Source organism: Anser cygnoides, chromosome 5 (assembly GCF_040182565.1).
Source record: "Anser cygnoides isolate HZ-2024a breed goose chromosome 5, Taihu_goose_T2T_genome, whole genome shotgun sequence".
Lineage (NCBI taxonomy): Eukaryota > Metazoa > Chordata > Aves > Anseriformes > Anatidae > Anser > Anser cygnoides.
In genome coordinates, this window is record NC_089877.1 from 19,657,013 (window position 1) to 19,683,248 (window position 26,236).

At 36.4% G+C, this 26,236-nt stretch overlaps 1 protein-coding gene across 1 annotated transcript in view; it reads left to right on the forward strand.

Annotated features, from left to right (window-relative positions):
• The first annotated feature begins 1,385 nt into the window (after positions 1 to 1,385).
• MUC6 (mucin 6, oligomeric mucus/gel-forming) overlaps positions 1,386 to 26,236 on the forward strand; it is a 63,523-nt gene continuing 38,672 nt past the window's right edge. Inside the window, exons 1-9 of the mRNA XM_066997557.1 lie at positions 1,386 to 1,967; positions 2,084 to 2,223; positions 3,763 to 3,851; positions 9,880 to 10,021; positions 19,486 to 19,548; positions 21,775 to 21,828; positions 22,818 to 23,058; positions 24,611 to 24,737; positions 25,903 to 25,990. Coding sequence (XP_066853658.1) covers positions 9,913 to 10,021; positions 19,486 to 19,548; positions 21,775 to 21,828; positions 22,818 to 23,058; positions 24,611 to 24,737; positions 25,903 to 25,990 — 682 coding nt within the window. The 5' untranslated portion in view covers positions 1,386 to 1,967; positions 2,084 to 2,223; positions 3,763 to 3,851; positions 9,880 to 9,912. The remainder of the gene's footprint in view (positions 1,968 to 2,083; positions 2,224 to 3,762; positions 3,852 to 9,879; positions 10,022 to 19,485; positions 19,549 to 21,774; positions 21,829 to 22,817; positions 23,059 to 24,610; positions 24,738 to 25,902; positions 25,991 to 26,236) is intronic.

Here is a 26,236-nt window from a genome sequence, read left to right on the forward strand (position 1 = left end):
TTATTAACATCATCACTGAATGCAAATACGATATAGTGACTCACTGAGTACTAGCAGTATGTAAACATATTGTACATTGATTGCGGAATTGAAGTCCTGGAAACACGGCTAAGAGCAAACATTAAAAATTATATTGGACTCCTTGATATAAAGGTGACACTGGAGATTATTATCATACTCAGAATCCTGAAGTCCAGAGACAAAGTACATGTTGTCCCCCGTAGATTTAAAGCAACAATACTTATAGCTAAGAGAAGGAGGAAGGAAAAAAAAAAAGACTGGCCTACAAAATGAAAAATATCTTTTAAAATTTGTATTTTTTATTTTTCTGCTCTTTGCCTAGAGCTCAAACATACCTTCTTAATATGCTTGATTTAAATTACACCAAAAAGATACTACTTTTAGACATCTCACAGGTAACTTGATTTTAAAATAGAACGTATATACTTCTGAATAAATTACAGCAAAGAACTTAAGGAAAATGATAATTAATACTTTAATAATCAAAATAGACTACAGCAATCCCACTACTGAATTGTTTGATACTCTGTATCTATATGCATTGCAATAAAAAGCTTCATAATTGCAAGCTACCAATAAAGATTTAGGGTCAAATCAAACTGAACAAACATGGCTGGGTGAGGTTTTTGCTCACAAGATGGGTGTACTGTCCTTGAAATTATGGAAATACAGCTGTAAATACAACTAAACCTTTGATAGATGTCAGAATTTGTTTTCTATCAGGAGACACTTAATGTTTACCAAGTTTATTGGCTTTTTTTTTTTTTTTTGAGACATCTCAATATTCTCATAGTTCAGGACTAATTTTAAAACCACATGAGAAAACTTTGGTGTTAAAATCAGGCAGGTTGCTGCCCTTGAGACACAGAACAAACAGAAGCGTAACAGCTGTGGCAATGCACTCTGACTCAGAAAATAAACCCAGGCCTGAAACAGACTTCCACCAGCTCACACAGGCATCACAGACAGACATTTTTTAATCAAATTTAGACATTTTAGACAAAACCATGGTCTTGCCCAATGCTTATGTACTATTCCTACCTTTGCTTAAGCAGCCAGCCAGGGTACGCTCAGTGCCACTGCAGACTACTTGAATCACTCACAGCAAGCGTCCCCTCTGAGCGACGGCTTCAGGGTGCTCAGACGGGCTGACCACAGGCATTACAGACGGAATGATGACCACTGACTGCAGAAGAGCCATTTGTGGAATACACCAGTGAGCTGCCGCTGAAAGGAGGGCTCAGCACAGCCACCTCTGGCAACTGACAGGAGAGCACCTTGCTTGGTCTTCAGAGGTCAGGAACCTCCCTCAGGGACTGCTTGAAGCAAAGTCACATTCAGGCAGCTCCCCGTCCTCTGACAAAACACAAAACCTCTCAGCGCACAGAAACAAGAGGTAGATTTTAAATCTAACCTTGGCATGTTTCCCCACTGAGATACACTATCAGGGATCCCTCTGGTATTTGCATGTGAAGCAAAAAGCCACACAAGGCATCTGGCAAACCGTATCAGTTCATCACCACCCCAATCAATTTTTTTCAAAGTACATGGGACAGTACAGATCTTATGCACTTGTCTGCAAGTTAGCCTGAATTTTATAGTATGCAGCCCTAAAAGAGGGTGACTGGCTGGCAGAAGAAGAAATCAGCCCCGTTTCCTCAAGGCAGCTGCGATCCTCAGGAAGGGGCAGGGCTTTCCCTGAGAGAAACTGGGCACGTGCAAGGTGCTGGAAGGCTCTAGAAAGCCCCCGTTCTGTGAGGAAGCCCCTCAGAGCAAGGCGTAGGGCAAGTGTTGGGAAGAGCAGGAAGCAAAAGTGATCCCTGAGCCTCTGAGGTGAGAGACCTGGGAGCACAGAGGGAACTGTGCAGAGGGCAGCAGAGGCCAAGGAGCTTTCCTGGAGGGAATCATGCCTCAGGGAGAAAGGCTGGGCTGTGAGGATGCTGTGGGTGAGGATTTGTTGCAGTCCCCTCCAGTTCTTTTTAATCAAAAACACTTGGAGCCTCTCCATTTAAAATTGTAATTTTTCTAGTCACTTTTTTTTTTTTTTTTTTTTTTTTTTCAGGAAAACTTGTTTTTAATAAGGAAGTCACAATGGCAGTCACACAGTCTGCTCACAACATCGACAGCTCAGACACAGCTGGTGCTGGTTAAATCCCAGAGCCCATGAGGTGAAGGCACTGCTGTTACCAAACACAACCCTCTGTGAGTCACTAACCATAGCTGAAGGATGGGGAATATTACAGCAGATGTTTGAAAAGATGCTAAAATTTAAGTTATGACAAGTACAATTCTAGGAATATCAGGAAGTTTTGGGGTTTTTGTTGTTTGGTTGTTTGTTTCTTTTTTTTTTTTTTTCCTTTAAAAGGGGCCTATGAATTGTTTAGAATCAATAGAAGTCTTACATGATGAGGATTTGGATCATTTTCCAGAGAAATACTGAAAAATAAGTGACTCATACACAGTATCTTGGAAAGCTATTTTGTTGTTTATCACTTCCTCTGTGCTTGCAGTAGTTCTGACTTGGCAGGCATAACTTCTGGCTAACAATTTTAATTTGCATCGTGTTTGGATGTGCTGCTTTTAACATAGCTTAAGTGATTAGCCAACCTCTTTGATGATAGCCTGTGGTAAAGGTATTTCATTATGAGTTTATGGGTTAAATTGTTTTGAATTCACCTGATGTTTTTTTAATCAGGCACCCCCTTCACACCTGCATGAACCTATGTTACTTTTGAAACTCTGAGTCATTTTCAAGACTTGAGTCTGCTTGAATGTATCACAGTAGTCAGTACAGTACATTCATGACTGATTTTATTTATTTATTTGTGGCTTGTAAGCAAGCATGCAGTGAAGGATCTGTATTTAGTATAATGTTCTATAGCATGAAGACACAACTGGAAGAGCTGAGTAGGCCTTGGGGAGAGAGAGATTTGCTCTTTAACACTGTATTTCACTCCACACTAACTTCAAATAAGCTCCCAGAGCCACAATTACAATATTTATTTTAGTATTTTTGTTCAGTTCACATCCGTGTTCTTGGATAGTAAGCTTTAAGTGCATCAGGCCCATCTAGCTAGGAGAGGCTGAGAGCAGCTCCAATGTCAAATTGTCACAGATAGTTACTAAAGATCTTGGATTGTCATATTAGAAAGAGTAGAACCGTATCTCAGTCAGTTTTTGATAGTTTTGAATGCTTCTGCCTACTTTTGCATTGATATCCATAGAACTCTAGTGTCAAAGAGCCAGAGAAGAACTTCAGCAATTGTTTTAATTTGAAGTAGGAAATTGTGATAAAATTGAGGAACACAAAAAAACGTTTGAACTTAGTGTTAGGATTTTGACTTCAGGACATTACAAACCGAGTTTACCCAATTTACTCTCAGGTGAGTGTCATGTGTTTCAAAAACTTTCTAATGCTGTTCAGCAGTTCCATTCTCAGATGATTCCAAAGTGAAGATATCAGCAAAGTATGGTATGACACAGAAGTTTTGAGTGCCCCCTAATCCAAAAAAAAAAAATCTGATTTGGAGATATGCCTCCAGCTCGTGATTTCATGAGTGTCATGAGTGTCTTTACTAAAAGTAAGTTGTTGGCATATTTGGACACTTGATTCTGGCAAAAGCACCAGTTATTTCGTAAGGTCACAAGTCACAGATACTTCCAAACTACCTCGCTAATAGAACTTGTGTAATTCCCCAAAGTTCTTGTGCTATCATTCTGCTTTTTTGTTGCTACACTTAGGTACAATATCATTTTGTATGGGTGATCAAACAAAGGATCCCCAGTTCATTGAGGCATTCAACTGTACATCAATCTTCAGCCACCTCAAGGTAAGCTACTGGTCTTTATGTGGATCATCATTGTTGTCAAATCCAGAAAGTCTTACGTCGTTATTTTTCCTGTTTCTAATTCTGTGAAAGATAGTTTGGGATCTGTCTTAATCACTGTTCCTGAATAAAGTGGACATTTTAGATGATGATACATAAGAGTACATAGTTTAGTGAGAGTTTTTCTTCTTTCACTCTTTGCCATTATCTATGAGTGAATATTTTTTTGGTAGAACCAAACACCTGACTGATTGAAATCTAATATGCTTCAAAATGGACTCAATATGTAGAAAGGCAACATGAAAGGAACAGGACTGCATATCTTTACTGACAAGAAGCAATCCGAAGTTAACTTCCATTCTTAAATTCTTGTATTTGTATGCATTGGTGAGCATTGCAGTAGGTATTTCAAAGCCTCTAACACTTAAGGATATTCTGATGAGATGAATTATGTTTATGTCACTTAGATATTTCTTGATTTTTATTCTTGCCTACAAGAATTTCAATCATGGTCATTTTCACATATTGTTTAAAAAAAAAAAAAGACTTTGGGAGTTATAATCTCAGTGACACAACTCAATATAGCAATACAGTAATACAGTGTCCTAAGTCTACTGTTTTTATCTGTGAAATTGGAAAGAACATTCATGCAGTGTACCTTCAGCAGTCCAGTGGTTTTATCTCATTCGGTATAAGGCTACCAAACATCTTTTCAGACAATAACATGGCCTTATCCCACTGCTTCCAGTGAAAGAATAAATGTATCTGGACATAAAGTTTTTAGTACATGGAAAATGGCAGCCAGTGCACAATGCTGCAGAGCACCTCCTCAGCAATCTATTACAAATATATCCTCTGTTTTATATATATATATATATAATGTGTGTGTGCGTGTCTATATTAGGTAGCCCTTTGTTATCTATACTGCCTTCCCATACAATTTAAAATCTGGTTCCATGTCCTAGTCCTTATCTTCAGCAGGCACCCTTATTGAAGTAAATATTCCTAAAAGTCTCTTGAAAGCTGTGTAAAAAGGCTGTAGTTACTAGCAATGCTCTTCTGGCAAATGTTGGTAGTCTTTTCAATAAGCTAACCTATAGGAGGAACAAGCTTATCCAAGAGCCTATTTAATATGCCAGTGAAAAGGAGTGCCTGCTGCTTGTCGTGTATCATCTGCAACGCCTTGACCTCAATGTTTCTATTACATTTCATGGTCTTTGTAAAACAGCAGCTCTAGACAAGAACCACGTGACATACATCTTTCTTGCCTTTGTGAAAGAACAGGATTGAAGAGTACCTGGCATACGTGTAGTTTTGTTACTTGATGCATTGTAGGAAGAAAGTCAAACAAGATCATGAAAGGGATATAGCAGAAGATACGATAGAGCATTTGTGATTCATAGAAATGGAATATGCTGTTTGAAGCTGAGTTTGACTTAGTCCTCAGAATAAAGGTGCCTTCAAAGCCCAGCTGCCTATATGAAGCCTAACAGAAGTCAGTAAGGATGCTCTAAGGATTAAATTCCCTTGCATATATATTTGTGGTTCTTGCAGGAGAAGACAGCATAACACAGAGTCTTCCCATCCTTTTCTGGCTCTGTATAAAATGTACGCTTTACAATGTCTGCTTACTGAAAACTTAGAGGTTACCAAACCCCAAAGTAACCAGAAACATAAGCTTCCATAGTGTGGGCAAGGAATACACAACATTTCTTTAAATCCTCATGTTTACATAGGCACCACTCTGCCGCACACAGCGAGGGGGTAGTAGTAATTGGTGAGAGTATATGCAAACTTTGAGGTAAGATCAATGAAGCACAAATGAAATGGGTTCTGCTGGGAAATGTGTGGAAGATAGACAAAGATGATAAAAGGAATGCTGAAGTTCCCCCCCCTTTTTTTTTTGAAAATGGTCTTTATGTTCTGGTACTTTTCAGATACGAATTTTCCACTGCTTTTCAGACTTACAGAATAATATCTTTAAAGTGCTTGGGAGTTTTATCCCAGACTTCAACAGCTGCCAGTACTCCTTATGAGAGTATTAGTTTTGTTTAATTAAAAATATGTAAATACAGGAGTAGTTCAACTTGCCAGATTTCCCACAGGCAATTTCAAGTTCTCCTATACCACATACTGTCAACAAGCAAGTACTCTACTGACAGTTCATTGAGAAACTAAGATAAGTATACTGTATACTGCTCGGCAGTCACAGGCCTTGGAACAACTGTGATGTTAATTCAAATAGAATTGTGGACATCATACCAGAATTACATCGAGGCAACAAAATCTGCCTCTGATTTTTTTTTTTTTTCCACATGCTTTGTGCCACATTAAGCATTTGAATTGGTCAAGGTTTTCAGTCCTGTATAGAGCTGTCATCAAATCTGACTGCCGCGCTGTTCTTTGGGCTGGCCAGAAAAATCCAAAAGAGCAATATGTATGTGTGCATGCATACATATGCTTATTTATATAGCACAGTAAGTTTTAGCAGGTGGAAAATATGTTAAGCTTTGTTAAAATAGTTGAATTGATCTAGCTTATTTGAAAAAAAATCTTAAGCAGATGAGATCTTAGATGCATTTAGTAATAGATGATCTGACTTCTTAGGGAAATAGCAGCATATTGCACCTTAGAAATCACATTTGGCAGATGCTTTGTTTGTATTGCATTTTAGTTATATAACATACAGGCATGGTTTTGTTATTCCTCCCTCTCCTTGCTCTTACACTGAAAACAATGAGAAACTGGAGATTCTGAGTCAAGTAGTGGAGCATGTACCTGAAAGGAAAGCAAGTCTGGGCTAATATAGGTTGAGAACAAATCATTGAGAATACTTACTAGTTGTGTAACAATTACTTTAACAAAGTGTGCAAGGGAGTAGTCATACTCACAAATGCAAGGACTGTAATTAAGTGGATCCTACCTAAGCTTCTTGAAATACATTTTACATTTTGCCTGTACATATGCGTATGAGACACCCGTGATCTGAAAGGGAGTAGATCCAAGTTTGAGGAATTAGAGATTAACTTCATGGCAAAATGTAGCAATTCAGTTATACGTTAGGCACAGTTTAAAAACAGAAAAGTAAAACTGCCAAGCCAAGATAGTTTGATATTTAGGTCTCACTTTCCAACTGGTTCTTCCTACATCATTATGTTTAATCTGCTTTAGAAACCTCGGAATATTTAAAATGTATGTGCATTTACACTGAATTTTCAAATTGTGTTCTTTTTTGCCTGTGAGAAAAACTGTTCTTAGTATAACTGTGTGACTGATAATAGCATATAGATTATATTTCATCATACACAGAAACAAAGAGCTTTTAGATCTGAATTTTTTGCATGTGTTAAGGTGAAACATAAGAACAAAAATTGGCACATCTTTGTGAGAGGATGTGGTGCTGACATCCTTATTCTACATGAATACCAGCACAAAATGGCTGACAGTCTCTCCTTGCAATGAAGTCCTACTATGTTAAGTGATCAGCTCATGGAAGCAGACATGACAGAAACATAGCTCTCAAGACCAGGGGGTTAGGCAGCTGTAATTGGGAGTTGCCAGCTGATGTATTTGTCATTCTACTATTCAAAACTAGAGAGATGTAAAAGTGATGTAAGTTGTTCGTTCTTGCTGCAGAAGAGCTCATGTTTGTATGCATGCATTCTCTTTACTTTTCTCCTTAGGTAGTGCTCTCATGGCCATAGAAAAACGGCAATGCTAGCCTTTGTTCTTGATGCTGAATGCGTGGAAACTACCTTCATTAATCCCTTTACACTTTTTACATCCTTAGCTTTGTTTCATTCTCTCCATAACTTCCTTTCTTTAGAACTGGAAAGAAGTTTCCAAATTTCAGAACAAGATATAAGTCATTTATAAGTGAAATCTGTTCCAACATGTTTTCATCATTCAAAGAGCTTTTACAAACTGAGCACCTTTTTTTTTTGTCAATCGAAATGCATATAAAAACAAAAAGGATCAAAATGTATCAAGTAAAGGGTAAACAGAAGTATATGCTCAAAGGTATTATCTTAGCAGATACATTATAATAGCATCAATTGGAGACTAGCTTTTCTAAAATGCACACACATTAAAGTGCAATGTAAACATGTGATTACCACTGACTTTGTGTTCCTGGCTCTTAATATTTGTATAAATACAAGTTTTATTTTACTTCCTTACCAGTAGAGGTCAAAGCTTGTACTTAATGGATTCCTAGTACACACAATATATTTATTTTTCATTCTTTATCTGATAATAAAATCTAATTATTTAATAGAGTTGTGATGTAACAAGTAGCAAATAACTTTATTTTGTCTAAATCCAGTTTGAACATTAATTGCAAACTACAGATTTAGCTCAGCTGTATGGCAATTATGAGGCTATTGGTTAGGAGAATTTGGGCTTGTTTTTGTTCATCTGACATATTTAACTGAGTTCTAACTAAGCTAGAAACATTTGAACTGTACCTGCTTTCATGTTAAATGGCTTCTGTTCCTTTGCTCTGTTGTTGTATGGAATCAAAATGCACACTGCCCAGGAAAACTGCTGATACATGATTCATGGCGATCTCCGAGCTTCCCTTAGAAGAGGAGTACAGATTAATTGCTAAAGCCTAAAAGCTGAAAAAACATTTACCTGCGCCTTCCCAAATTTTGATCACAGAATAAATGTTCTCCATGCTAGTACGACCAAAAGGGAAAAAAATATGTTAGGAATTAAAAACATAATTTGTGACAACATTTTCTATTTGGGGAAAAAGAGGAGCACACCAAGTTCATCATAAACTCTAATCTAGCTGTAGAGTCATGAGATCATCACAAACAGTGAAGCAAGGGCAAGGAGTACCTTTATTCCCACTGCTGGAAGTAAATGAAATGAGAGAATCAATGTCTTCTTCCACAGACTAGTTAATTGCTAGAAGATGAATTTGGTTTTTAAGATATTCTGCACAGATTTTCCTCATAATGATAACGTTTGAAGGAAACTTAAAAAAGCCATGCGTAGGTAGCAGGAGAAAAAAATAAAGGTACAAATGATGGAGATGTTTCCTCTACAATTTCTCTTTCCACAGTTGTATCATTCATCCTGTGTTTTTCTGTCAGCACCATCACTAAATTGACTAGAGCTAGGTGTTAAAGAACAAACTCTGCAGCCCAGACTACTTCAGCAATCAGAATCCAAACTGCTTCAAGTCCATCATCAACAACACGGAGTTCGGGAATAGGGGACAGAGTGTGGGAGAAAAAGGAGCTTGCCTTGCCTGTGTTTCTGTGCACAGGAAGGATAACATGGTGCCATTTGAGAGCTCTCTCTCACAGTGGCAGGCCTTGCTTTGTTGTTGGTGGGTTTTGGATTTTTTATTTTATTTTTTTCCCACGTGTTTTACTCAGGACTCAGAAACACTTCAAATATTTTGTCCAAGTTTGTCTTCGGGCCTGCAGATATGCTTCAGAGAGCTGTGGGAGTGGCAGGCTTTCTCAGCCTCTCGTGCTGGCAGGATACAAAGAGTGAATGACACCAGCTGAGGTCCCCACAGCTACAGTATTTGACATATTCATCAAAGTGAATGCCAGAGGCATAAAGCCAACACGGGGAGGTCTCTGGCCATTGTCCCCAAAAAGCTGTAATTAAAAGTTAAGTTCCAATTGATGAAGTCTTTACCACTTTAGAGGCATGTATTTTAAATGATTTTTTTTTTCCTAAAAAAGTATATGGGAAAAACTTGACTTTACAGTCATTGAAGTACAAAAGTACTTTTGGTACAGTGAAAGAACACTCCCTGTTTTTTCTATATGCACTCTGTATTTCTTAGTTTATATTCAATTTCCATCTACGTACACTTGGAAACAAGAAATGAAATCCTGCGCAACACCCATAGCCACTATATCTCGGTACATTGCAATAAATCATAACCTACACTGTTATATGAAATTTACATTTAAATACTATAGTCAAATACTCAAGGACAGAGTTGGCTCCAGGTGAATGTCAGCCCTAACAATCCCCTCAATGGCATTTTTTCTGGTTGTAGGTGACGTGTCTCATCTGTTTTGAAGACTGACTGATGAATTCCAGAATTGCAGAACATTGTCTAGATACCGAGGAAAAGAATTCTCGTGATTATGGTGACCAGAAGGAAAGCAGGAAGTGTGGATTTGTACTAAAATCAGAAGGTGGGTTATTTAGTCTCTGATGGTACAGTCACACTAGGCTTCTCTTAGGTGCTGCTTGGGTAAGGGAGTTGAAGGGTGCAAAGAGCACGAAGAGATGCGACTGGAAAGGCACACAGAATAATCCGAAGTATCAGGGGATTCTAAAGCTGTGACAAAAGCTGATGATAAGGCCAAAGCTGGTTACGTTTTTTTTGTGAGTATTTCTCAGCTTAAAAAAAAAAAAAAACATTTAATTACATATATTAATTACTGTATTAATTATATTAATTACCACTTTTGGAAAGTCCTCTGAACATGTATCTGTTTTAGTGTCAGTTTCTTCAGAAAGCAGCTTGGCAGCAGGGGCACCCAGCTGGCTATCTGCCTGCCTGATTGCCTGCCAGCTTTTTGAACAACCACACAGGAGCCTCTGAGGTGTGCAATAAGCTTAGCAGTATATGTGATCCTTTGCTCCCTGACTCAGCTTTGTGAAAGACGAGAAACAAGCAGACAAAATGGGAACTTGTCTTCTCCACCTATGCTGATTTTTTGGTTAATTTTGAAATAATGGATTGCTAATTAAATTCGTGTAAGGTAGAACACATAATACTTTGCCTTTTCATTCTGACATTCTTTGCATCCCTCTTTTCCTTCCTGCCATATGTTCATAATGTTGAATTTTCTGGTCTTTATTCAAAAAATCATATCTAAAGTACTTAATACACGCCGTTGACTCTTTTCCCGTAATTTTTCACAGTTATTTGATTTTATTCTATTTGATTTTATTTTTGTGAGAGCGGAAGATCACTTGTATGGCAATATGTTTTACAGTCTAGGAATATTTCCTTCTAACTCCTTTCCACTGTAGTAGAGAAGTCAAAAGTACCCCACCTTTTTCTACAACAACACAGAGAAACAGCTACTTAGTTCTTTTTGGTCATCCATGGTTATGACAAATTTCTCATTCGTTTACTCTTTAAAGCTTTGTTCGGTCTGTAGCTAAATTCTGTTTACATTAATAATTTGCAAATTTTTCATGGCAAATGCAGTCAGCATGTATTTGGTTGTCACAATAAGAATTTAGTGTTTCTGCCTTAGCAGAATTGGCTTGAAGTCCTTTTCATGTGGCAATCCTATTTTCCAAGTTTGAAATCGGAATTTATTTTTTTAAAATATTTCAAACTTCCTTCCAAGTTTGTATTCATATCAGATATATTCAAACATGTATATATTTAAGGTATGAGAACATAGTGTTACCTTGGCAAAATCTATACCAAAAAAACCTCTACAAGTTAACCATTTCCATTAATTCTACACAGCAGTAGCATAGGAATGCCTTATGACTCTCCATAGCATAGTAGGTGCTACAAAACATTGCCAGATACTGAATTTTTCCCTGAAATGACAAAACTTCCTTGTCTGCCCTACCAGTCATAGTGAATGTCTCAGTCATCAAGAATAAATATAACCCTGTTTTATTCAAGAGCCTTATTTTACCTTATTCTGGAACTGCATGTCTAAGATATTAAAGGTTATGTTCATTGAGCATAAATGATGCTATCATCAGAATTCTAGAATATTTGTTTAAAGGCCAGTCATCTGGAATAATTTCAAAGTTAAAATACGTATGGTTTTAATAGTCTCATGTTAAACTGATATATCTTACGATGATTCAAAATTTGAATAATAAAAAAAAAAATGCACCTCAAAGAAAAAATATAAGAAGAACAACAAACAGATCAGCTGCTGTGTTGGATTGTTACCAAGCTGTAGCCAGTATCGATACATACAAAAAAGAACAATGGAATTTCACAGGCACAAGCTACCAAGTTGGAAATAACTTAAATACCCACAGTACCTAGGGTCTAACCACATGCTGTATATTGGTTTGACACTTTATAAAGATACGTTTTTTTGTAGTTTATCCAAACATATGCAGGGCTGTTAAAATGATACACAAAAAAGGGGTGTATTACTGAAAGTGGAATGTTTTCTTAGGGATCCTAAAAGCATCAAAATATCCTAAAAGTAGACACACATAATTTCCTAGTTAATTTTTACTGTGCAAAATGGTCTGTTACTTAGCTAACTTGTTTTGACTTTCTCAATATGTATAATTTCTGGCTTAACATAAATTGTTTTGATATTTCAAAATATTGCAGAATTATACATCGTGCTGGAAAGTGAACTATAGCTAGCTACTGAGAAACATTTACTGAGCAATATATATGGCCAGTGTAATCTCTGCTCACCTGTACAACACTGATTACTGAGTGTTATGATATTAATAAATTAGTTACAATGATGACATGGAAAAAAAAATACAACATTAATTAAGGGTGTCATCCTCTCATAAAAGAAAAAAACCCCACCCCCCCCCAAATGGATAAATACCTCTAAAATAGCTTTTTTATATGCAACTGGATAGCCATTTTTCACATCTGTTCTATATAAAATAATTAACCTGTTATTGAGGACTTAGTCCTCACAGTCCTGCAGCAAATGCTGTATTTTTGACCAATAGTCCTGACTTGACTGATGAAATGTATTTGTAGGTGCTGCTATAAACTCCGGCATCCCAGAAGGGAACTCCCTAAAAGTCACATACAAGATTTAAATATTGGAATCAAATGGTAATCCTCCCATTATTATATTTAATTTTGAAAGTTCAATTATTTTAACTGTACTGAGGTGAAATCCGTGAAAAGGATCTGTAAAAAAAAAAAAAAAAAAAAAGATGGATCAGGTATCACAGAGTGAAAGGTGATGATATAATTCTTGCCTTCTAATAGGTGGATGCTTCTAATATTACAGGTTCACCATCCAGCTGAAATCACGGGATATGCTAATGATCTGTATATAGTTGTGGCCAAGTATAAAATTCTTTCTGAAATGCCAAGGTTTTGACTAAACAGATTTTCTTTCCACTGAAAATATTTTATGTTAATTTTGTTCATTTACTTTGTTTCTCCATAATGCAGATGCAGAATTTTTTCAACAGAAACTGGAATTTGGGCTTTCAATTCTATTATTAGCAGACATTTATTTTACCCTCCAGTTGAAAGGAGGGAAAGGGAAAGAAAGAGCAAGAAAATGAAGGCAGACCTTAATTTCAATTAAGATTTAATGCTTCTATTTTAATTACAACTAGGTTGAGCCAGGTTTGCAATTATATTAAAGGATTTTTACCATCTCTCCTGCACGTCTTCGCATCACTCAGAAAGGGTAACTCTAAGAACATGGTGAGGAGCCACTTTTTAAGCAAAGGCATAACACCAGAGGAGGACAGAACAATAGGAACCCAGAAACGTAGTGAGTTGCATAAAGTTGCATAAGTATTGCATAGGTGAAACAGGAAAGGCTGAAGAGATTCGTATGGAGAGGTAATCCATACCTTTTGTATTTTACGGGGAAAGTTATTTTTTCCTGAAATAATGACCATGCTAGTGAAAAATGACAAGCAAGTAGAGTTACGTCTGCATTCTGTCAGTTTGTGAGTGGCAGTCATACAGCAAACGTATTCAGAGCGTTCAGCATTTTGACTCTGATGTGGTGGGATCCAAGCATTGTAACTGAACTGGAACTGATCTTTTGGGATGTTGGAGAAGATGAATTTGTCATATGCCAGAGCACCGCAATGCAATGGCTTTCCCAGTTCTGTGATACAGGTTGCCCTCTGTCCTTGGCAGTGCTAAGGAGGTGGTACACAAGAACTTTCTTAGATTCCGCTGCTCCCCAAGCTCAGGAAAGAAGCTGTGCTTGTACCATGGACAGCCCATTTTGCTGAGGCAGAGTTTATCATTCTACTTGAAAAGTCACACAAGGGAGAGATAAACACAACCGGTAAGGAGAATGAATAAAATTTAATGAAGGAAGAATTAATTAAAAAAAAGAAAAAAGAGATCTGGATCTCTGTTCAGTCATGCCATCTTTTATCCAAACGTTCTTTGCAGCAGTTCTGAAAATCCTGCACTTCATTCTTCCATTTTGTGTGCTTATCCAATATTATTCCTGTCCTTATCAGATAGCGATCATAATTTGCGTATTATTGATCTCGATTGCTTTGGGGTATGACATCAAATTTGTTCAGTAAATGAAGCTAAATGTGTTTGAACTTTTACAAATAGAAGTCATTATAACAGCGTTGTAAGAATGATAACAAACTTGAGAAGGTTTGGTGGTTGTGTTTTTTTTTTTTTTTTTTTTTCTTTCTTTCTAAATGCCATTTAGGTGTGTTGAGTTTGATAAAGAGGAGATCCTGTTTGGCGGGTACTCTGCTGCTACAATTTCTGAAAGCCATGGGAATGAGGGAGGGCATTGCAATTCTGTATATAAAGCATCCAGGCTTGAAGAGGTAAGCCTTGAGAGTGGCAGCAGCAGTACTGCCCATTGGGAACGAAGGAAGGTACTGGAAAAAACCTCTCCAGTTAGGGCATGCATCATGTTTCTGACAGAACTGCTGCTTGTCTTCTGCAGTTTTCTGCAATGTGCTGGTAAGTCTAAGATGTCTATCTCCTTCTCTGTATAAGATTTAAAGGAAAACACACGTGTTGAAACAAAGTGGGAAACTCCATTGTAATATTACAACATATGAGGTTCAAGTCTTGCTTTCCTTTCCCATGAGTAGCAGAATGAAGTTTACACATTTTCTTCTACCTCACTGCATGTTAAAGTGTGACTGCATATTTAAGAAATTCATGACTGAAATAGAACAATTCTTTCCTAACTTTCCTTTTTTTTTTAAAATACAGTTATTAGTGGTTCTGTTGGATCATGATCTAAAACTGGTACGAAATGCAGAAATTATAATACACTTCCTGGATACAGGAAATATTTTTAATAGATTTATGTTTTGTTTCCAAGCTGCAGAGTGCCTTCATCTTTCAGATGTTCATGATTCAGTGCCCTAGTGATGTCATTGGGGAAGCTGTACAGAAGAGACTGTATAGAATTATCAAGATCTTTTTCCTTTGTTATGCAAACTGCAAGAAGTTTTAAGTACGAGCTATGTGATGGCATGACTTGAAATAGTTGGAAAATAGGCAAATCATTCCATGTATTAGATTTTTAAATGACTCTAAGTATCCCTTCATATATTATTCAATATAATTCTTCAGTCTTTTAAAGGACTCTTTTTTTGATCCAACACATCTGAGTATCAGATGACCATGTAATTTTGTACAAAGACTTGACAAGTAAGTTCACTGAGTCTGTGGCTACTCTGCCTTACTCATTCCTCTTCCTATAGTGTTTTCAATGGATTCTTTGAGAGCGAGCCGCCTTTGCCCATGGTTTGGCATTGTCTAAGATAATGTTGTTGGTTTTCTATCTCTCCTCTAAGTTCTCTGTAATTATCAGTTGTTACAGTGCTAATTTCAAGAACATGTTGCAAGCTGCTAAAAAGCATTCTTCACTTACTTTACTTTGAACAAAGTTAAATTTATTTCTTCCGTATTGTTTTTACTACATTTAATGGACCATATAGTTCTAATTGCTTGAGGGCATGTATTACTCTTAAATCACTGCAGCACTAGATAAAAAAAAAAAAAAGCAACTGAGCCCTTTTGTAAACTCTCAGAGCCAATTTCTGATCTCAGTCATATTGTTATAAATCAAGTTTAACTCCATTCACTTTATTAGCACCATTGTAACCAAGACCAAGTCAAGCACCTGAACTCTGGGTACTAGCCCCAAATGCCAGTGCCTGCAGGTTTTTAATGTACATGATTTCATGTATTAAGTGAGTAGATGTATTACTATAAGCATTAATCTTCACAATTGGCTGGAAGATTACTATAAACCCCTACTCAACCCCAAGCTTTCTTTATAAAGTTAGCAATTATAAATAGGGCCTCACCTTATAAAGGATTGTGTTGTCTAGGATGGAACTTCAGTTGAATTTAAACATAAAAATCTAGAAACAGGATGTAGAGTAGCAAAGCAGTTTTTTTACTTTGGGAACTATCAACATTCTTAGGACGTGAAATAGCATGCTATGTTTCAGACTGTGAAAACAAATAGATTTAATTCTGTTAAGTAAGCTCTGAAATCTGACCAGTTTTTGGAGGCATATATGGACCATAAGAGATTGATTTTTATGTTCTAAAATTTGCAAGCAGGCAGGATGGTCATTGTTTCCAACTATAGATCCAAGTCCTGTGTCTTTAGCATGAGTTAAATTAAAGCAAGATTTCCAGTTCTTCTCTTCATGGATCCAAATTCTGCATCAGGAGTCTAACTAGAAATGTAAAAATTCATTGTAAGAGCATGTATTTCTGATGTGAAGTCTCATGGAAGACAGAAAACCTACTTCATCTTTCCCTTGATAACTCAAAAAAGCAATAAACATGCATTAGACTAATTAAAAAAAAAAAAGAGAAGACATTTAAAACCAGATTAAAGCTGTTAGTTTTAGTTTTTGTTTAAATAGATGCTAAATCATTGATTACATTGTGACTTCATCATTTTAACTATTTCAATAGTTGAAACTGTGCATGGATCCTTAATAGATGTTTATGTACAGTCAAGGTATTTTTATGTACTAAGTATGTAACCAGAAAGTTACCTTAATTTATGCTACTCAGCCACTGTGCATTGCAAGAGACAATTTCATATTGAAGAGAAATAATCATGAACACATGCGGCTGATTATTGGTAATACAGCTATGACTTTAACACTGCTCTTGCTGTTAAATTTCATTTTAGATTTATATAATTTATTTTAAACCTCTTCACTTCTTTTCCAGAATTTCTGATATTTCAACATTTTATTTATTTATTTATTTTATGGTCAAGGAGATAATAAAAATGGAATCCTTTAAACAACGGACTTCCCCAATTGTTTCTGTTTTGAGATACAAAAAAGGTTTTATTTGAATGTTTTTCATCAAATCAAAATGTTGTGTTTTCATACATTTAGCTGATATAAAATACTTTGATTTAAGTTATTACAACATCAAATTCTATTTTCCTGTAGGGATGTCTGATATTAACTGTTGGATAGGATCAAAATGTCTTATTTCTTCACAGTAGGTCAGGTTCCCTGTCTGGATTATATTCCTATAAAGAAAGAGGCAGGCTGCCTGCACAGAAACTGTGCTCTGCCAGACTGAAGTCTCAAGGAAGTCCAGCCAACTAGAAGAAAGTAGCAATTGAAATTAAAACTTCCTTTGCCTAGGAAAATTGAAGGTCTGTTTAAAGTTCTGTTGAACTAACTCAAAATGAAGTATTTAATGTCAACTGAAAATCATCCCCTTTCTCAAAGGACAATACAGTACTTATAGTAAAATGTCAGTAAGGATCATTTCAGTGGTTTGGAAATGTCATTTACTACCAGGAAAGCTTTTTCAATGGAAAATCCTGATACAGTTGCTAGGTGCATCTTCTACATGGGGCGATAGCGCTTTCTGCATCTATGCTATTCACCTTTTCACGTGGTTGTGAATGAATAATAAAATGCCAGGATGATTTTACTAATCTCCCCAGAGTTAAGTGTGAGAAAAAGAACATAAATGCTTAGAATAGTTACTGTACTGTAATTATTTTAATAATTGATCCGACAGGATGTGGACAGATAGGCAGGTAGTCAGCACATGGCTCTGTATTTGTTTTACTGGCCATTCTTTCAGCAAAATATTAAGGTGGATGTCATAGCCTTAGGTATTTTTAATGTAAACCTTGCACACCTACATGTAATCTGGGATGATTATTACATTCTCTCTCTCTCTCTCTTTTTTTTTTTTTTTTATATCTAAATACCAACCCTGGAGTATTTGTAAAATTTTGCAACGGTTTGGCATGGTTAGACTTACAAATTTTATGCTTGAACAGCTAACAAATAAGCTTTGTAAATCAATACAATGCTTGTTCTCATCCAAAATATTTGCCCATAAAGTTTTAGACTTACTGTTTTACATCAAGCTCTTTAGTTAAATTTCACTTAAAATAATGCTGTAGGCACATCCAATTCTTGTAAATCAAATATCCTCTGGTTTTACACACTCATAAACCCCTTGAATGTAGTGTCTGTAGGTTGGGATTAAACTGCAGTGATAGCAAAACTGTTAATCCAACAATAATAGATTGGATTATAATGAAACAGTAGAACAATAATAGAAAAAATGGAAATATCAGACTTAAGGGGTTCAAAATATACAACAACTAATGATGTGATAGTTTGCTCAACAGCCATGCAAACTCATTCTCTTTTTCTTTGAGGTGTACTTAACTGTAATGCATGGCTCACTAGGAACATGTAAGGACAGAGAAAGAAGCATGCTGTATACCATATGATAAATATTACCTCACATTCAACAGTGCAGTGTGAAATTGCCTAGAGAGTCTGTTACAGTTGAGGAGCTCCATAAAGGCTTTTATTCTCTTCAGTGTTTCCTTACGGAAACAACAGAACCCTGCAGAGCTGTTCTGTATAAATGTGTGTGGACCTGGCCTGGTGTCTGTGATTAAAGAAGCTTTCTGTCATAATATACCGTCATATTTTCTCCGTTGCAAAAGGTTCTAAACATATAATGAATAATTATGTGCTTTCTACAGGATATTTGCTTCTACCATCCAAGAAATACCAGACCTGACAAACTTTAAACAATGAGTAACACATTTCTGAAGCATGCCCGGGTCCTTTTTCTTACAGGTTTTTTTTTTGTTACCATCCAGCTATTGACTGTATGAAAGCTGGCTCCTTGCATACACTACCTGTGTACCCATGCAGGGAGGGGTGCTTATAGATGGGCTGTAGGAGCCCTTTTCAACATCTTAGACTCTTCTTACTTCCTTGGCAGAAAGCAAGCTGCTAGTAGAGAGAACCTTTGGGTATGTATAAGGACACACTGCTGTTCTGCACATGCAGGAGGTCTCGTTATGTGACAGAAAAGGGATCATACACTACTCCACATTTGCTAAATATTCCTTGGCTTTTCATAACTAGACAGACTGTAAAGAGGTATGTGGAAGGGAGCAGGTAACAGCTTTCATCATTCTGCCTGAACAAGAGCAGCTAAAGCAGCAACTAGGTCTGGGGGTTTCTCACTCTTCAGCTGCAAATCCCATGATACTTGTAAAGAACACATGGGACATTGTTTTTTCCTTATTTTTCCCAGTTTTGGCTGTTCCCTCCACTGCTTCTGCCCAGATGGTGGACTACGAATTCAAAAACATGCAAAAAGATTTATCTCATGTTATTTTTAACAAGGAACACAGGATTTGAGGCTTAAGTACAGGAAATCCCATGTTACATAGGATTTCTGGCAGCCTTTGCTAACATTTTATCAGTTGCAGAAGAATTTTCTATTACAAGCTGAAGTATGTGGTTTTCCACTAGAATTGCCATTGGGATTTGTGTGTCAAGACACAATTCGTATATGCTGCCCCTACTTTGACTTGTATATTTAAAAATAAAGCAAAATAAATGTAAAGAAAATTCCTTGTGCTTAGAGGACAATTTATCTATATTGTTTTTCCCCTTACAGCTTTTGAAGGAAATTATTGGCCCCAATATTTTCTCCAAAAACAGAAAGAAACTCTACAAAGAAGTAAGTGTCTGACCTATTACTCAATGTTCATGTTGCAACTATGAGTAAAAACTGCATTCAACTACAGTTCAGTATTGCAAAAGACATTGTACAAAACACATATTAAAAATAAGTCCTTGCCTTGCCGCAAGGAGCATTTGTTTTAAAGTATTAATTTTATAAATTATAAATGAAGTATTTGCCTATTAAAAAGGTGGTAAAATGTTTCATCTGGCTACGGTAAGTTTGACACTAATTGGAAAATGCTGTGGTCTACCACACTGAGTTTGATTCATAAGGATAAAGTAGTTATGAGCAGTTATAGTGACTTTCAACTGATGGAATCCAAATTTAGAAATTTGCTATTGAATTTGTTTTTGTGATCTGTTTGATTTTCCTTACTGCAGTTCACTGTCTAATATTATCTAAGAATTTAGGAAATTGATTCTTTTGAATCATTTCCAAAATCCTGGAAGTGAGAAAGTTGATTCTACATATAGACTTAAGTCTATGAGATTATTTTAAAGATTGCAGATTACAACAAATGTATGCGCAAGTGAAGGATCAGAATATGGAATTGTTCTTCCTCACTTCTATAGCCAGCAGCCAGCAGGGTGTCAGGGTATCCACTGATCCAGACAGATCTCCACTCCAACATTCAACTGCAGCTATTGTTGCCACGGGTCCTGATTAATTTCACAAAAATTCCCCCTTAACTCCTAAGAAAGTTTGTATGCATGCATCATCTTCTCTAAGCAAAGTTAACTCCAGCCACCTACTTACTGCAAATTTGTGCTAGTCCTTCTGAGTCTAAAAACTACAAAAGATGGTAATATATTTGTGCCAAAGCGTAAAGTAGTATATTATAATTCTAATTACTAAAATAGTTAGCTATCAGAACTGCTTTTACAACAGTTGATATAATTAAGATGTTAATTTATAATTAAAATTGTATCTTTTGACAACAGTGGTATTTTCAGTTATAAAGAAGTTTCACTTGGGTTAAAGAGGAGGCTGAAACAAGTACTTGAAGCCAGAGTCCAAAGGGAATATGCAGACAAATTCCAGTTGCCTCAGAAAATCCCCCAAATTGAAAGTAATTGGAGACTGAGAAAGTACCTAGGGAACTATATGTGAATGACTTGATGGTACTGTTCCCTTGGGCAGTCTCTTAAAGATCACTGCTGGAAAGAAAATACTGATCTACATCAACCCTTGGGAAGAACAAGTGCAACACTTCATATGTTCTGAAGAAATGTGAGGCACCAACCTTTGAATTTACATTTCATTCATTAAACATTTAGTTTTCAGCAACTCTGTAAAGAATAAATACATATCAACTTGCTGAGATGATAGACTGTATTTTACATGAGGTGCTGTTCTGCTAAGACAGGATAGAGAAGGATATAACCCTTCTGAAAACACACTTTCTGAAATAAATATGAGTATCAGCTCTAATATTCTGAACAATATTTCCACCATATTCTGTTTACTGACATTCTTCCTAGTAATCTATGATCTTCAAGTCTTATGTTAAAATATGGTGCTTTTCTAGTACATGCTGTTAAAAAGCAACTTTGTGTACTCCTAAAGTTCCTGCATTTCAGTGGTTGACAATGAAATTCTTAATCTAGTTTGGGGAAACTGCAGAGGTGTAGAACAACAACAACAAAGAATGATATAAAATTCAAACTTATTATGAGAGGCATTTTTTTAGGCCAAAGCAGCAAAGAGTGGCTTGTGCTATGTGAATTCTATTTCAGCTTGTGCATGGAAAAGCTGTATGGAAATCTACATTAGTTCATGCTAAAGGGAAAAACAATTAAAAGAATTCAGCAACTATTACCTGTCTTCTGTCAGTTCATAAAGCAAGATGAAGAGTAAGGCACAGATATACACAAATTAAAAGAAAATCCCTAGATATCGCTATAATAAAAACTGAACTCAAAAGACAAATATATATAATTTCATTTTAGGCTTTGTTGAATTATTCACACTCCCATTTGTTACTTTTCTCTGATAAGATTTAAATAAAAACAAATAAACTGCATTCTGGAGGCACTCCTTTATGTATAGAAACAAACACCTATTGCACTCTGACCATTGTGTAACCCCACATAATCATTCCCTGCTGCACTCTGAGAAAGCTGGGGTTTGTTGGTCAGTATCAGTTAAGCACAGCTCTGAATTGGCTAGGTTTGAACATGAAGGATCAACGATAACAATTAGCCAATTCCTATTTTCCAGTTAGACGTTCTGGACAGCACAGAAGTGTGGAAGAGGAGTACTTTTTGCCAGCAGGTAACAGCTCATTGGAAAACAGTTTTTTTTCAACATGACCTGAATAAAAATAGTAGCATTCTGCAGAGATTACATCACTCTTTAAAAAATATGTTTCAGCTTTGAAACAGTGAATATAAATTGCAGGTAGACTTTGCTAAACTTACCTGATAGTTTCAGCTTCAAAGTTATAATCTAAGATACCTGTGCTTAATAAAACTACATAAGCAAAATTATTAAACAATGAAAAGCAATGATGTAAGTCTGGAAATACATAACAAAAGATATGATTTTACTTACTTCAGTAGTTCTTTCAGCTTCAGAGGGACTGCTCAGGTGCTTTAAGTAGGTATAGAAGTGTCTGTAACACATCAAGTGCTGGAATTGTATCTCTCCTTTATGATTCATTTCAACCTCCTTTAAGCTGTCCCTTCAGACAAATAGTGACTATTTCTTAAAAATGAAAAGTGATTAAAACATTCCATGTATTTACAAAGCTGGCTTGAACTTCGTCACACAAAAAGAGAGCAGAAAAAGTGGGGACTTAAAGTGGAGCTTTGAATGCTGTCTTTGGATATCTAATGATCTGACTGTACAATGATTCATGATGCTTAGATAGCCATAGGTAGCCCCGTAAATGGTGTATCTGAGATGCTAAGATGTCTCTCCATTAGCAAGTTGTTGCCTTTACAAACAGTTTGAGCAGACTGCAATAAGATAGTAAACCTTTATATCACCCAAGAAGGAGATGGAATGGTGTCTCCCAAGCTAAAAGGAAGCCAGGGAGTTTTGCTTACATTCAATGAAAGGGTATTGCTCTTACTCCAACAATTGTTTTGCTTCCTGAGTTGAAATAAAATTTTGAGGTTACAGAAAAGTCACTAGCATGTTGTTCACATAATTAATCTGGGTAGAAACTTACTAGATTTTCTTGCTAGTATGTTTGAAATGGCAACCAGAATGAATAAATATACTGTAAGGAGACCTGAATCTGTCTTTCTCGTTTATAGTTATGAGCAAGGATTCCTGTTCTACGTGGGGTGGAGGGCACTTTTCAACCTTTGATAAATACCAGTATGACTTCACTGGGACCTGCAACTATATCTTCGCAACTGTATGTGATGAATCCAGCCCAGACTTCAACGTTCAGTTCCGCCGTGGGCTGGACAAAAAGATTGCGAGGATCATTATTGAGCTGGGACCTTCTGTCATCATTGTTGAGAAAGACAGCATTTCTGTCAGAAGTGTTGGGTAAGATACTGAGATGAAAGGGGAAGTAGGGTTTAAAAAAGGCAAGGAGCTATATAGCACTTTCAGTACAGAAGCCTATCAGAAATCAATGAAATTATAGAAGTTAACACAGATTACTCCCATTTCTTCCTATCAAGCGTTCACGTTCTCTAGAATCTAAAGTATTTCATTTGCAGCTATTTGAATCAAACTTAGAGTACATTTGTATAGGCGAAGGGATAAACTAACCAAAACAGTTCTCACATTGAAACTGTGGTCTTCTCACTAATACTAGTCTGTTTACAAGAGCTTAAGTCTCTGCTTTAAGCACAGCTGAAACAGTTTATATGCTTTAGTAGGTACTGAAATATTTTAATTCCTGTGTTATGCGTAGAGGTTATTTGATTTGAGACTTGGGTAACTCTGAGCCCTCTGTGCTAAAGGGTAACACATATCTAGGGTACAAGAGAAACTGACAAATGTTTGTTTCAACAAACTGAAAAGTATGTTGGGCTTACAAAGAAGTTCTTGTGTATGAGACCACTGACTGTTTATGTTATCCAAGGGTTACAAAACAGCTGTTTTACTGAGGAATTGAATTGATGGGAACCCTTGGTTCCACCTCGCTCATTCTTCTAGACAAATTGTTCCCAGACAAGAACACTCATCCAGGGAAGTTTTCAGCACTTTTATCAGATAGGCAGCATTGATTTTTTTTGTTATGTAGGTACATGCAGATATGGGAAATAGCTGCCTATGGGTTGTCTGTATTTTGTTATACTCACCTGGTTAAATACAATAACCATCAGCACAAAAAGATGACTTGCAGCTGTATCTTAATTTTAGCAAACTGTATTTAAAAGAATGTCCTCTATTTATTTTCCAGGAGAAATATAGAAATCTCTAGGTCTAACCCAGTGATCTGCATTTTAAGTTGTTGTCTTGCGTTCACAACAACTGAACACGACTGACATTAGCTAATCACAGAATCATCTAGGTTGGAAGAGACCTCCAAGATCACCTAGTCCAACCTCTGACCTAACACTAACAAGTCCTTCACTAAACCATATCACTGAGTTCAACATCTAAACGTCTCTTAAAGACCTCCAGGGATGGTGACTCAACCACTTCCCTGGGCAGCCCATTCCAATGCCTAACAACCCTTTCAGTAAAGAAGTTCTTCCTAATATCCAACCTAAACCTAATGTCAGTGACAGTCCTGCTTCAGGTGGGAAGTTGGCTTGGGTAACCATACAAGGACCCATACAACCAACGGTTCTGTGATTGCATCAGATATTTACCAAGTACTTAGCAAAATAAGTTTGTTCTTTAATGTTGTTGCTTTGTAATGTTAGAATTCAGCTGCAAGGCTGAAAACCTAATTCTGCTACAGTATTCCCATTATGGTTTTCTTTAACCTTGTTAGTTTGCAGACTTGAAATGTTACGGTTACAAAGGACAAAAACTATTTTTGTTGCTACAAATACTGGGATTACAATGTGTATTATGTCTAAAAAGAGACATCCAACACCAGAGGTATGAGAGAACTGGTTTCTCTTCTCCCTTGTTACAGTGTCATTAAGTTGCCTTATGCTAGCAACGGAATTCAAATAGCCCCTTACGGCCGCAGCATCCGCCTCGTGGCCAAGCTGATGGAGATGGAGCTAGTTGTCATGTGGAACAACGAGGACTATCTCATGGTTAGTAAAATGTTTTTGTAAAGCAGAATGGAAAAATCTCATGGACTTACTGGAATGACAAGCTCTCTTTAGATTTAATAGGTGCTTTTTGCCTGTGTTCATTTTTTGGGTATTCTTTTCCTGTTTAATCTATTAACCTTGAAATAAGCAACTTTGCTTTTTATGCCTACATGTTCCTTTCACTTCCAGCATTGGTAGGCAACTAAAGCCACCAGTGTTGAGATCTGTGGACATTTCTTTGAATTCTGTGCATTCATCAGTCTATTCCAATAGCTTAAATACTTTGCTAAAGGGAAGTTGAAGTAATTTACAGTTCTGTAGAATTTAATAGTGTATGCCATAGTTATGTTATTTGCAGCATGCTTCCCCTGGACATCTTTTGTTTACAAACATATAATGCTCGTAAGAGCTCCTTTGTATTTGTCTTTTTTTCTGAATCTTTTCATATTTTGCCCCCAAATGCCTGATATATTTTAGAGAAGAGAGTAAGTTTTCTCTGCCTGAGCTGTGATACAAATGCCACAAAAGACAATTTTGAATTGGTAAATTTGCTAAAACAGGTTAATGTGTAATAAATGTCTGGGAGATTTACCACCACTGCTGTCACACATACAACAGGAAATACTTCTGTGACAGGTATATACCATATTCTACATACAGTCAGATTGTTTACTCTGATATAAAATTTTCAGAATAATTTTTTGATTGTAATCAGTAGCAATATTTTGTACTCTGGACAGTGAAGCAAGAATAACTGAATAACTTTCCTCTGAAAACAGATTTTCTTACTGTAACCTTCAATTTCTTAAGAGAACAAACCTGGAATTCGTGCTCTGTCAACAAACTTACAAAAGGAAACTTTTCTTTTTCTTTTCAGCTCCTTACAATATTATCCTACCCTCAGTTTCCTGCAAATGTCTACGAATCATATCTTTTATTAAATTAATAAGTAAATAAATAAATAAAACACAGCAGGTACTATGTGCTGATCAGGAAATTAAGTTACTGCTTCCAAAATTCTCCCTTCAGTCAAGTCATTGAAATTAATGGGAAGGAACTCCTTTTAATTGGATTCTTGAACTGCATTTGTTTCAGAAAGATAACGCTGTGCAGATTATTTTAATTAGTGCAATTCTGATAAATGTTTTGTTTTATTTTATTTTAGGTTTTGACTGAAAAAAAGTATATGGGAAAAACCTGTGGAATGTGTGGAAATTATGATGGTTATGAACTAAATGACTTTGTGAGTGAAGGTAAGATCTAAGGGCAGGTCAGATGGAAGGAGATCTAATTAATTTGAGTCAAGATAGACATTTAATGCTGTACTTACATTACTCTGACTGCTCACTCAGTTTTAGGATTGAGTAAAGCACTCTCGTAGGTCAACAACAAACCTATCTGTCATACAGTTATGCAATGCACTATTACTTGTTATGGTGATAATATTACAGGTTCCTCAGACAAGTGGTAAGGAGTCTCTTTTAGGAACAGGTAGTAAG